This window comes from Pleurodeles waltl, chromosome 6 (genome assembly GCF_031143425.1).
Source record: "Pleurodeles waltl isolate 20211129_DDA chromosome 6, aPleWal1.hap1.20221129, whole genome shotgun sequence".
NCBI classification, from domain to species: Eukaryota; Metazoa; Chordata; class Amphibia; order Caudata; family Salamandridae; genus Pleurodeles; species Pleurodeles waltl.
In genome coordinates this window covers 711,058,047-711,071,412 of record NC_090445.1, presented here as the reverse complement: position 1 = coordinate 711,071,412, position 13,366 = coordinate 711,058,047, and the positions used below count along the sequence as shown (strand labels likewise).

Below are 13,366 nucleotides of genomic sequence, written 5' to 3'. Positions count from 1 at the left end.
ATAGCAAAATTGCCTAATTAAATATTAGGGATTGTACTTTGATTTTGTTTTGCAGCTCCTATGTGTGACGTGTTTGATAAGCACTGATTTACAAAGAAAACGTTTAAATCTAAACATGGGTAGGCATCATCACTGGAAGTAGGGGCACTGCAGCACCCCAAAAAACATGTTGAAGTTCAGAAGGTCAATGAGGAATAAAGATGCCTTTAGATGTTGTGTTTATCTTGCCTCATTTGCTATGAGTTCAAATCAAAGGTCAAATGACATTCTATGCGTGATGACAAGTTGGTGCTTATTCCGAAACTGAAAGTAGGAGGATATTGTAACAGTGACCTAGGTGACAATCTTGCTGGGGTACAGGAAATGAAAGGAAAGGCTGTATGAAGTGAGTTTTTTTCTTACACACATTTAAATACATGTAGGTGAACTATACACGTATTTCAAAACATATCAGCAATTAGGAGAGGACAAATAAAGCTCTTTTTTGTAATTCTGATAACAACAAATATTTTAATATGATCAAAGCAAATCAAGACATTTTACTTGGTGATGCACATATGATAAATATTTGCAGAAACCTCCTTTACACATTATCATTTGTTTACGATATAGCTTTACTAGTAAAACTTCACGCCTATACAAATTTAGTGGGCATTTCAACCTAAAATGTGCTTCCTGTAAATGATAGTGTGCAACCACAACAGTGCTCCAAAAAGCACCACTGGCTACTTACCATTCCCTTACCACTCTCCTGCTGAATCAGCGAGGTACACTTACTACACTTGATACTGGTGTGATGCTTGCATTTTTCACAAAGGCTATGGCTTTAGTGTTGTAACATTAATGGCGACATCCCGCTCTGAAAATTGTTCCAGCACCACTGTGGGCAGGCGTATTTCTTCTGAATCCAAGATTTACGACGTACCCGAAGTGCAGAGACCTCAAGCATACTCCATTAAATGTGGTAGTTGATTACAAATGTCTGGCTGTGCCAGCCCCCAGACTGTGAACTGCCTACATTGTGGTAGTTGGTAGTTGCACAATTGAGTAGTTAGGATACTTGGAAAGTGCCACAAATATACGTATTCCTTCATATGTCCTTGTGGAGGCTCCTCTTCTTGACACCACTATAATGTATGGGGGTAGTTATGCAGTTTCAAACACTTCCATTCACTTTTGACTTTCCATCTCACTGACCGGAGTATGTGGTGTAGCAGGCACAGGATAGTGCACCACCACCCCCATTTTCAAGGGTTTTTTGGGAAAGGTTAGATTTTCAATGGAAAATCATTATTTATGAAATGAAAAAAATACTTTTTTTTTAAACTGTATAGCCCTAACGTATAGGATTAGACAACTAGGGAAATCTAAAATGCACCTTTGAATCCCCTTCTTTCCGTTGAAAATGTTTTATATAAAAAGTTGCCATGTAGGTGAAAGTACGCAATTGTGGTACCTTTCCCAACCTTCTTGAGCCCCAGCCACTTACAGCTGGTTGATGCTGTGTATTCTTAGAACAGCAAATACGTACGCAAAGGCATCTCTCATGGCTTACAATCTCATCAAGGTCAGCACTCTGTGGATGTTCGCCACATTTGCAAGGACCAGTGACACTCTCCTGGGGACACACGCTAAGTGCCTCTTAGGGCTGTGGAATTTTCAAGCATGTTTGGAATTTCCCTCCACAAATATTTATTTTGTGGATCGTGTTGGGAATAAGAAGCACAGATCTCGCTTCCTTCCATGCCTATAGTTGACTTATCCATGGAGAGGATTTGTAAAGGGGGTCTTATTTTTCTGACATTTTCAGAAATAGACTCTTTTTCTTCTTTGACCAGAGGGGCATGATAAAATGTACTTATGAATCCACTGAGTCATTTTTCTTTTAAATAAAAAGAGACAATATCAAGAGGCTTTCAGAAATGTGGAATATATCTGCCTTTAGAGCGCCATTCTAAAGTGTATTTAAGGATCAAGAGAGACCTAGGGACGTTAATAGTGAAGGATGGAAGACTGCTTTTGCAGAGTGCAGATAATCTCTCATGTCAGTGCCTCTGAAAGCCAATAGGCTCAGTAAACCAAAAATACATAGTTACACATAACAAAGGTAAGAGGACACTGCTCCTCCTTCGAACTCATTTTACTGCTGCTGCAATCACATGGCAGCATGACCCCTGGCAATTGTGCAATAAGAAAACTGCACCCATTATGTCAATCGAATAGTCTGCTGTGGCAAACAAGGCCACGTGCCAGTTCTGGCATGTCTGTAGGCAAAGAGCAGAGTCAGTAAATGCCAATGCGTCTCTGTGTAGGCCAGTAGGCAGGGCTTTAAATGGGCCGGTATTGCCCGGTACTGAGTACAGGCACTTTTTTTATTTTGGGAAGGAGAGTACCTGCATGTTTCAGGAAAAACCATAATCCTTTTAATTGGAGAGTACCGGCACTTCTCAGAAACAAGCAGGTACTCTGCTCCAGAGTGCCTGCTTGTTTCTGAGAAGTGCCGGTACTCTCCAATTAAAAGTATTATGTTTTTATTACTTTTTTTTTTTTTAAGTTTTTTTTTCTCCATTTAAAGCACTGCCAGTAGGGCTGAGGAATTGAATAACCTTGAAAACTGTCATCTGATAGACCGACATGGCTGCGGTAATGCTAAACACAAGCCAGGTATAATTCAAAATGGGCAGCATTGCTGGGAGAGACTCGACCACATGGCAGACACACTTCGAGACGCTTCTACAGCTGAAGAAGAGTCAGTCATTGGTGAAGTATTTTTTTCACAGTAAAGCAGAGTCAGTCACCCATTAGGTGCATCTTTTAATGGCCTTACGGCAGGGAAGGAGCCAGTGACATGTTGTATGCACCTCTGATAGGCTGGTACAGCCTTTTCAAAGGCTGTCACACACCATGTGCATCTGTGAAAGATGGGTAGATTGGAGCATAATCAGTGAGGTGCTGGACGCATGCCAGTCATACCCCTGAAAGGACAGTAGGGCTGGAGCAGTGTTAGCCACTGACCAACCATGCTTTTGAAGAGCCTGTTGAGCTTGGCCAGAGTAAGTCCTTTGGTGGATGCACCCCTTAAAGGTCAGTAGGGCTGGGCAGAGTAAGTTATATGTCCGGCAGACCTCTTAAAGATCAGAAGGGCTGTGATAGAGTAAGATACATGCTAGACACACCTGTGAAACGATGTATCTCCTGCTATGTTTTAACAAGCGTCGACAAGGACACACTAGGTCACAAGTACGTATGCAGTCAGCGCGAGACAAAAAGATTAACACAGACAGCCACGCTTCCTTTGTGACAACACACATACAGAAACCCATGGAGACAGACACACTCCTGCATGCGCTCTGCAGTCACTCTCGAGGCCTGCAGTCTCTCTGTGCACCATGTACTCTTACATGCCGTGCTTTCCACACTCCTCTGCGCCCCTTGCTGCCCATGCTCACTTCACAGTGCCAATCATTGTGGCTTTTGTATAGTGAAAAGGTGTGCACCAGTCGTCACTGTGCCTCGTCCGAGGTATAGTATGGGCAGCAGCAGTGCAAGCTCCCATAACACACAAAGCAGTTCCATAAGAGCTGGTTCCTGTTTGTGCCCCCTGACCCCACACAACAAGCACAGCACGTGGAGCAGCAGTGAGAGATTGCAGATGTGTGGGGAATCAGCATCTGTGCGGCTACCCACGGTCTCTTCTGGCCACCACTCACGCCTCCAAACTTCTTTTAAATGTGCCCCCATCAGACGTTTTCACCTTCATGAAAATGCAGTTTTCACAAACGTATGTTGCTCAGTGTATTTATTTATTTTATTGATTTGTGAAGCGCTGGCTTGTGGCGCTGGAGGTGTTTTTGTCAGGTGATCGCGTGATCTCAGCTGGGGGACTGCGACTGAATGTAACAGAAATACATTTCCACAAACTGCATGCAAAAGATCATACAATGCGCGCAAACCAGTGTTTACTTATTATAATTTATTTTTTTCGCATGTCTTCACATAGAAGTTAAAAGCCTTAGTTAATGGCTTTGTCAACGCCTTTCTGATGATATATCCTACATAAACCTAGTACATTGGGCAGCATGGAGGGAGCTGGAGAGAACTCCCATGAGTCGGTGGATGCCAGTTAAGGGCACAATTACCTGGTGGGGTAATTGACCGAATGCATGTGCTGCCATGCAGACCCACGATTACTTCAAATAGAATAAAATATTAATGTCACATGTTGAATTGACTCACAAGCCAGAACACCATCCGTTGATGGCACAACCGACACTGATTTGTGGGTCTACGGTCATGCCAGTCTCAACTGAAAATAAAGTATTTTAAAAGAGTACTTTTAGTGTTGAGTACAAAACACAATGTAAATGGATTGTACTGTGGATTGTTTGTTTTAACTTCTTAAATTCTGTCCCCATAAACAATGTTCTCGGTTTGCAGGCCATCTGTTCGCAATATGTTTTGAAACATTTGAAAATGTTACAAAGGACGCTAGTAAGTGATTTCTGAAGTCTCCTTAGACATTCCAAGATGGTTATCCACGTCTGCTGTGTCACAATTGTACAAGCTTTGGCAAAGCCCAAAGCGGCAGCAAAGGAGCATTGACAAAGCGATGTTGGGAGGTTTTGCTAATACTTTTTGTATCTGTGTGGTCTAGGGAAGGATTAGCATATACCTTCTCTTCTAAACCTCCCCTGGTGGATGATAATACAATAGGAAAAGTATCTACTGTAGAGTTCAAAGTATAAGGGTCCCACACTGTAGATCTAAACAATTATAAACAAAGACTGGTAGATAATGCTTTAGTCTCTGAAATCCACTTATTCTGCTTCATTAAACCTAAGCTTTGGCGGTCTCTGAATCCAACCAATAGATTGTAAGGGAACACAGATACAGGGCGCCTTATTGTCTAGACCCCTTTATCCCTTCAAACCATGTGGAGGCAGCAGCTGATACATACCTCTTTCTAGCGTCACTGCAGCCTTGCCTCAGTCACCAAGAGGTACCACTTCAGGTCATGGAGGTCATGTTCATGGCTCTGTACCCACTACACGGATGGATAGATGCCGCACGTTCGCCCACTAGGCCCTGCAGGGACTCCATAGAGACAGCACAGTTCAAGGTGACAGGATGGGTGGGTGCTCAGTCACCTACCGAAATGTATGGCTCATAACTCTGAGCGACACTTATTCCTTCTTGCTGCTGCTTCATCTTGGACCTCTGTAGACTGCATGAGGCTTTGTGGGCTCCATGTGTTCTATGGTAGCCACATGTTCATTGGCTCTCTAAGCCTGTTTTGGAGAGGCTATTTTCTCTTCAGAACATAATGTGCAAAGCAAATATTTCTGCTGCAGCTGAGCTTCTGCGGGTCAAGCATGCGCCTTGCACTACTCTGATGGCAAAGCAGAGAAATCATAAGTCGGTATCAGTAACAGCATTAATATCCTTAGTAAATTTCACTCTAGTGAGTTCCTGGGCACTCGCACTGAAGCTGTTTTACCTAGTGTCTCTCAAAGACTGTCCACACTGAGGCTCTGCAAATGACAATGTAAAGATGATGTGGGGGTCACTAGTGCAAAGGCCAGTAGAGTCATTATCATTAAAGCTCACTATCACACATACACTCTGCTGGTCTGCCCCATTCCACAGATGGTGAAAATCAAAGCAGGCTCAAGGAGAGCCAGCGGAGACTGCAGCAAGTAGGCTGCAGATGATGCCTGACCATATTCAGATATCGCTGGATTCACTAGACATAGACCACAAATCTACTGGTCAAGGAAAACCAATTAGATGTACTTTTGAGAATGCATGACTTACACTTAATTCCAGAGTTTTTCTCTGAAACAACAAAAAAACATGCAGATAGTGAAAGATCCGGTGATATTGGACTCAGGCACCCAGATTGTGTAGCCATTAAATGGGTAGGTGGTGACAAAGTCATACATGCGTTTCTGAGGGTGATAGTCAGGTCCAGGTGTTTCATTGTAAAGATGGGAGAGATATGCATAGACAGGCTCCCTACACTAAACTAGTTGGGCTCTGATATCTCAGTGCACGCCCGAAGGTGAATATGTGCACTGAGCTGGTCTGTAGAGAAATGAAAAGATCTACAGATAGAGGTGGTAGAGGTCAAACAGTGCAAATCACTAGATTTTCTGATGGACTAGCCCAAACCTTGGCACATCCACTAATTATTGAAATTTGTAGACAATTCATTTTATGATGCATCCAAACCGCTTCTCAGTTCTTTTTTTCTTATGATCTACATCCTTCCGCTGGAGGAAACCATGGGCTACTTCTGGGATTCACGTCCCTTGGTGTCGGTAACGTTTTCTGTAGTACATCTTTACTGAAAACTATCCTGGCACATTCCATTGCAGGGTAAACTTCCTGTTCTACTGCTCGGCAGATCTGAGGATTTAAGGCCTGGAGAATTTGTGGTTGCCATTGGAAGCCCATTTTCCCTTCAAAACACTGTGACAACTGGGATCGTGAGCACGACACAAAGAGGCGGGAAGGAGCTGGGACTGTGGAACTCGGACATGGACTACATCCAGACAGACGCAATCATCAATGTAAGTACAAAAGAGGGACATTCATGTTGTATGTCCAATGTGTGGGCAATGTAACACGGACAGTGACAGCATATGCCATCATTATAGGGGCTTGAACTGTAAAATGTTGTTATTCAGCTGTATCCACTATTGTCAGAGCGCCCATCGTGTGACCACTGCCAGTATATATTTCAGTATACCCACTAACAAGGCTGCTAGAATGCACCCACTACGGGCTTACATCAGACCTCACTTTTACACTGCTCGTGCGTACCCACTAGCTTCCCCATCACCAGTAAAGCTATCAGGCAGCACTCACTGCAAACCCATACAAATATACAGACGAACAACATTTGCAGTGCATGCCCTCTTCTAATCCATCCCATAATGTCAGCATCCACCACTGCCTGCATCTATCTATAGTCTGAGAATAGCAGTACAAACAAAGTTTCATCATTAGCAGTTGTCCACTGTTAGCCTTTAAGCATGGGCACTACCATCCTACTCGCCCTGAACAGCTTAGCCTCAAATGCTACCACTGCCAGTTCAAGAACAATATATGTACTATTAACACTGGCTGAGCTGTGCACCCTCTGCTAACTCTGCCAGTTATCACTGCCAGCCCCAGTTACCCTCCTGTTCACTCTCTCTTCTTCTGTTCTTTCTTCACAGTATGGGAACTCGGGAGGACCCCTGGTAAATCTGGTAAGTGACCATGTTTTCATTTGAATTCGGAAAGTCTCATCAAAAGCAGCCGTTCATTATGGCTAAACACATTGGCATGGCTCAAATTGTGTGAATTGTTAAACTAATGATAGTGTTAGTCACTGCTAAACGTTATTGCAAAATTTCAGGTACAGTATGATGTACACTCCTAAGGCTGGATAATGGACGTGGTATCTTTGTAAAAAAAGACTGTGCTACCCATGGTCCCGTGTATAGCAGCTCTGCCATTTTTAAAAATGTGTTCAGAATCTGCCTTCATGGCACTCTACTCTGCCCACGTTGGGTAAGTGTTCATATACTCGCTTGTGCTGCCTGTCTACAGAGTTTCCCCCTGACCTTGTCTATAGACTCTTCTTCCATCAGCCTGTGACTGACGTAAATCTCTGGGTTCATGCACTTCCTTCAGGGAGCCTGAGTACCTGTGACTGCCCTCCAGGAGTCTGCATGGCGTTCTGTACTCTATTCACCTTATGGCATGCACTGGGAATGAGGAATGATCACCGTTGGTAAACTTATGTGCTGGCCGCATGTGCCTCTTAGGCTCAGTGCAAAGGTTCCTCTCCAAACCCTGGTTGTTAGAAATGGGGTTTTTGGTTGGCAGTTAGGTTGCCCTCTGTCCAAGCAAGAACCCTCACTCTAGTCAGGGTAAGTCACACACAATCCAAAATCAGCCTGTGCTCACCCTCCGGTAGCTTGGCACGAGCAGTCAGGCTTAACTTAGAAGGCAATGTGTAAAGCATTTGTGCAATAAATCATACAACACCATAGTATAACACCACAAAAATACACCACACAGTGTTTAGAAAAATATAGAATATTTATCTGGGTACTTGTAGGTCAAAACGATCAAAGTTGCAATACGAATTTGTAAAGATATCACTGAAAAGTGATATTAAGTGTCTTTAAGTCTTTTAAAAAGCAATAAAGTGTCTTTCAAGCACAGAGTACCTGGTTTCTGGTGGGAAATCTCCTCAGAGGGCCACAGGAGAAGAGATGCGTGGAAAAAGGGGTGTGTGCGTCGATTTCTCCTCAGCACACACAGACTTGCGTCGTTCTTTTCCACGCGGGGAAGTCGGGCGTCGTTTTCCGGCGCGCAGACAGTCTCTTTTTGTGGATCGCGGGGATTACCAGATGTCCCGGGTCTGTGCGTGGATTCTCCTGCTTATTTTCCGGCTGCGCGTCGTTCTGCGGGGCTGCGCGTCGAAGTTTCGATCTCACGGTAGGCGTCGCGTCGATTTCTCCTTGGAAGTCGGGCGGCGTTGTCCTTGCGAGGCCGTGCGTCGAAATTTTGGTCTCACGGCAGGCGTCGCGTCGATTTCTCCTTGGAAGTCGGGCGGCGTTGTCCTTGCGAGGCCGTGCGTCAAAGTTTCGCACTCACGGTAGGCGTCGCGTCGATTTCTCCTTGGAAGTCGGGCGGCTTTGTCCTTGCGAGGTTGTGCGTCGAAGTCTCGATCGTCCCGAGGGCGTCGCGTTGATCAGCTTCGGTGTGCGGCGTTTTTCTCGCCGCGAAACAAGCTGTGCGTCAAAATTTTCGGCGCACGAAGCGTCCACGTGAAAGGAAGAAGTCTTTTTGGTCCTGAGACTTCAAGGAACAGGAGGCAAGCTCTATCCAAGCCCTTGGAGAGCACTTTCACAGCCAGACAAGAGTTCAGCAAGGCAGCAGGGCAACAGCAAGACAGCAGTCCTTTGGAGAAAGCAGACAGGTGAGTCCTTTGAGCAGCCAGGCAGTTCTTCTTGGCAGGATGTAGTTTCTGGTTCAGGTTTCTTCTCCAGCAAGTGTCTGATGAGGTAGGGCAGAGGCCCTGTTTTATACTAAGTTGTGCCTTTGAAGTGGGGGTGACTTCAAAGAGTCTCTAAGAAATGCACCAAGTTCCCTTTCAGCTCAATCCTGTCTGCCAGAGTCCCAGTAGGGGGTGTGGCAGTCCTTTGTGTGAGGGCAGGCCCTCCACCCTCCCAGCCCAGGAAGACCCATTCAAAATGCAGATGTATGCAAGTGAGGCTGAGTACCCTGTGTTTGGGGTGTGTCTGAGTGAATGCACAAGGAGCTGTCAACTAAACCTAGCCAGACGTGGATTGAAGGGCACAACAAGATTTTAGGGCAAAGAAATGCTCACTTTCTAAAAGTGGCATTTCTAGAATAGTAATATTAAATCCGACTTCACCAGTCAGCAGGATTTTGTATTACCATTCTGGCCATACTAAATATGACCTCCCTGCTCCTTTCAGATCAGCAGCTGCCACTTCAACAGTGTAGGAGGGCAGCCCCAATGTTAGCCTATGAAGGGAGCAGGCCTCACAGTAGTGTAAAAACGAATTTAGGAGTTTTACACTACCAGGACATATAACTACACAGGTACATGCCCTGCCTTTTACCTACACAGCACCCTGCTCTAGGGGATACCTAGGGCACACATTAGGGATGACTTATATGTAGAAAAAGGGGAGTTCTAGGCTTGGCAAGTACTTATAAATGCCAAGTCGAAGTGGCAGTGAAACTGCACACACAGGCCTTGCAATGGCAAGCCTGAGACAAGGTTAAGGGGCTACTGAGGTGGGTGGCACAACCAGTGCTGCAGGCCCACTAGTAGCATTTAATCTACATGCCCTAGGCACATGTAGTGCACTCTAATAGGGACTTACAGGTAAATTAAATAGTCAATCATGGATAAACCAATCAATAGTACAATTTACACAGAGAGCATATGCACTTTAGCACTGGTTAGCAGTGGTAAAGTGCTCAGAGGTCAAAAGCCAACAACAACAGGTCAGAAAAAATAGGAGGAAGGAGGCAAAAAGTTTGGGGATGTCCCCGTCAAAAAGCCAGGTCCAACACTGGTGTACAGAGCCCTATTCCACTAGCATTTGTACACATGTCACACGGCGACTACGACCCCAACGACAAGGCGAGGTTCCTCCGTGTGGGCGGAGGCGCGTCGCCCCCACCAGCAGCAACCACTCCAAATCCTTTTACATGGAAAGGATGATAAACTTTGTTTATCATCCTTTCCATGTAAAAGGGGCAGGGCATGGGGGGTGACGACCTGAGGGGAGTGCACTATGCACTCTCCTCTGAGCGCATGTGTGTTTGGCCATCCGTCTTGAGCCAGCCAACACACACATGCACATAGGGCTCTCACCAGCCCATCAACATAGTTGCTGGGCAGGAGCGAGCCTGCATAGGCTCCCAGTGGGAGCGCCCAGGCTGGGTGCTCCCAGCCAATCCTGACGCTGCAGTGAGCAGCGTCAGGATTGGCGCAGGGCAGGCTAGAGTCTGTCCCTGCAGTAGCAGGATGGGAGAGGAGCGGCGTGTGGGAGCAAAGCAGGTAAGTTTTTTTTTTGTAGTTTTTTTTTTCCCTTTCCCTCCGCGCACCCCATGCTCCACCCAGTGATGCAAGCAGCTCCTGCCAAGGACGCCCGCAGAGTTGACTGATGCCACCTACTGATGCGCAAGGGCATTGCTCTGAGAAAAATCTCCAGATCCAGGCTCACGCCTGGAGGAAAATTCCAGGGTAAGAAATCTGCAACTAGAATATGTCTCTACCAGATATTTAGTTACCGACGGTAAGTAACTTGTACTTCTTCTCCAGTGGACTGTGTGCCTCTTGCATTCAGATATGTACAGACTCTTCCTTTCCTTAGCCAGTTTACGGACTCCAGATACATGCGCTTGTCTACAGACATCTGGGGTGGGGGCACTCTTACAGATGCCGCCCCAAGCGCCTGTGTACAGATTCTCCTGCATGGGCCTATGTACCGACACAGCATTCATAGGCCTGTGTACAATCACTCGTAAGGTGCCTGTGTACAGTCTCCCCCTCACGGGCCTGTGCACCAGCTCACTCAGTGCATGAGTCTAGGTAGTGACGCCGCTTCAAAAGGCCTTTTCCAGATGCCCATGGGTATGTTTACGAATACACCCTCTGTGGCCTGTTTACAGGCCCTAATTTTTGTAGGCCTCTGCACAGACTCCCTCTCCCCGTGGCTGTTGCAGATTCTGCCCTCTGAGAACAGACCCCACACATGTTCCTTCTTACATTAATTGCTGACTTTACTCGTGCACTGCCGGGAAGCCTGTGGTCTGCCATGACACATCCCCGGTTTGGCATCCCAGGGAGGATTCTATTTTTGTTTGCCGTTTTATGTTGTCTGGAAAATATTTGACCAAAAACCCACATCATCTTGAAAAGGCCAAAGACTTCAAAGTCAGCTAATAATTATTTGATAGAATTGGTGCACACAAAAAAATCTGCTTAGTAGCGATCCCCTTCATTCTTGCTGCAAGGTTGTCGTTCTAACATCTTTTTTTAATCTCGGAGGTGGACCGTCCTCAAGTAAAATACCCTTATTACCAGCAAGCCTGTACTTTTAAAAGACTAATAGGGCTGGGACAGAATCAGTCACACATCAGGCCTGCCGGCGTGATATCCTACTGTGGGTACCCAGCTAACCTTGCCACATAAGCCACCGTGGACTCTGTGTTTTGTGGGTGAAGAACTGCTGTTAAGTACAGCATCCCAGAAACTCTGCTACATCTGAATAAGATTTGAGAAGCTCAGCTCTCCTTCTGGTACCTTAACGTTCTTGTACCCAGGAAACGGGCGTTTCATGGACATTCATTGATCCGGTCAGGTTGAGGAAGCCTTGACCTGGTTTCCCTGGGAAGAAATACTTAAGACGCGGTATTTATTTTAAAACAATAAGGTACAATACGATAGTGTGTCTCAGGACTAGCTGTCGGGCAAACTATACGACAGGTAAAAGCTGGGTTTTATAATGTCCTCTGTCACAGATGTATTTCAAAACACCTTCAGCAAACCACTGTTCGTTCTCTGCACTAGCCTAAATTTAAGCGGGCGTTTCTTGATTGACAAATGCACTTGTCAGTATTAAAATGCCCGGTTCACAACCACGCTGCAAATACCTAAACCTAAAAAAATGTGTAGCATTAAGCACTTCAGGCCGCCAAATTCCATAAAACTATAGATGTTGTTCAAGGAGAAACTAGCACGGACTATTTTGACTAGTAGCGAAGTTTAATCTCCTAGTATTAAATAGTTCATGTCCAATAGGACAGAATCAGTGAGGAAAAAAACAATATGGCGATTCTATATGCAATCTGAGCCCTCGTAGAATATACACAAAAGGAAAATTAGGCCAGGGCAATCACCGGGGCTGTTAATTCAGTACCTTCTATTTATAGGTTCACCTGCTGTGAGTGATCCACCCCACCCAAAAAAATCTTGCACGAAGAGGATGTTAAAGTGTATTATCAAGAAGCAACCAAGATGGACAGTCACCGCACAAGCCACGGAGTAACGAGTGAGGCTGGTGGTGGAGCGCAGGGTAAGCTTGGAGGAGGTGGATGAAAACATGACCAAACATCTGGTCTTGTTAATCAAAGTATTCCTTCAGAATGTGTGTGAAATCATGTTGGAAGGCTTGCCCCACCGAACACCTGAAGTAGATAGGAACGTAATGCCTTTCTCAATATCTGTCAAACAATAGCAATATCACCGGAGAAACTGGTGCTGATAGGTTGCCGAATTTTAACACCCACTTCCGGGAGATGCTGCAGAGTACAACTGGCTTCCAGCAGCCACCAGGACCTGATGGCAGAAAAATATATCCACAACTGCTTCACATTCCAGGCCAAGATACTGCTGGATTCACTTACCCAATAGTGAGAGGCTCTCTGAGCCTTTACTAGCCCTATTCCCTGAATTCCTTACCCTCTCTACTGAGTCACAAGCTAATCTAATTTTCTGGATTTTTATACTTCGTGGGGGTGATTTAGCAAGGATGGAGAATTTACTAAGCAACCTGATCCAGGTCCTCCACTGGGAGCCAAGCTGACGCTACGAAAGCAGATGCTGTTTATTGACTAAGTTACGGACTGGGAACCTGGGATTTGGGTTTTAATTCCTGCAAAAGACAAAAATCATGTGATTCTGGTCAACTCTCATAGGATCATTTAGATGTTAATGCCTCATCTGCCTACTCACGTCCACGGCATGTTGTGTCCATGGCCCAACATAGTGATGGGGAACTGCTTGTTTTTCCACTGGCAGAGTCTCAGCTGGCCCCACCGA

The 13,366-nt window shown here is 45.5% G+C and overlaps 1 protein-coding gene across 1 annotated transcript in view; it reads left to right on the top strand.

Moving 5' to 3' along the window:
- The window catches only part of HTRA1 (HtrA serine peptidase 1), a 229,406-nt gene that overhangs the window by 164,968 nt on the left and 51,072 nt on the right, over positions 1-13,366 (top strand). Inside the window, exons 4-5 of the mRNA XM_069239178.1 lie at positions 6,378-6,572; positions 7,224-7,256. Of these exons, the coding sequence (XP_069095279.1) occupies positions 6,378-6,572; positions 7,224-7,256 (228 nt within the window). The remainder of the gene's footprint in view (positions 1-6,377; positions 6,573-7,223; positions 7,257-13,366) is intronic.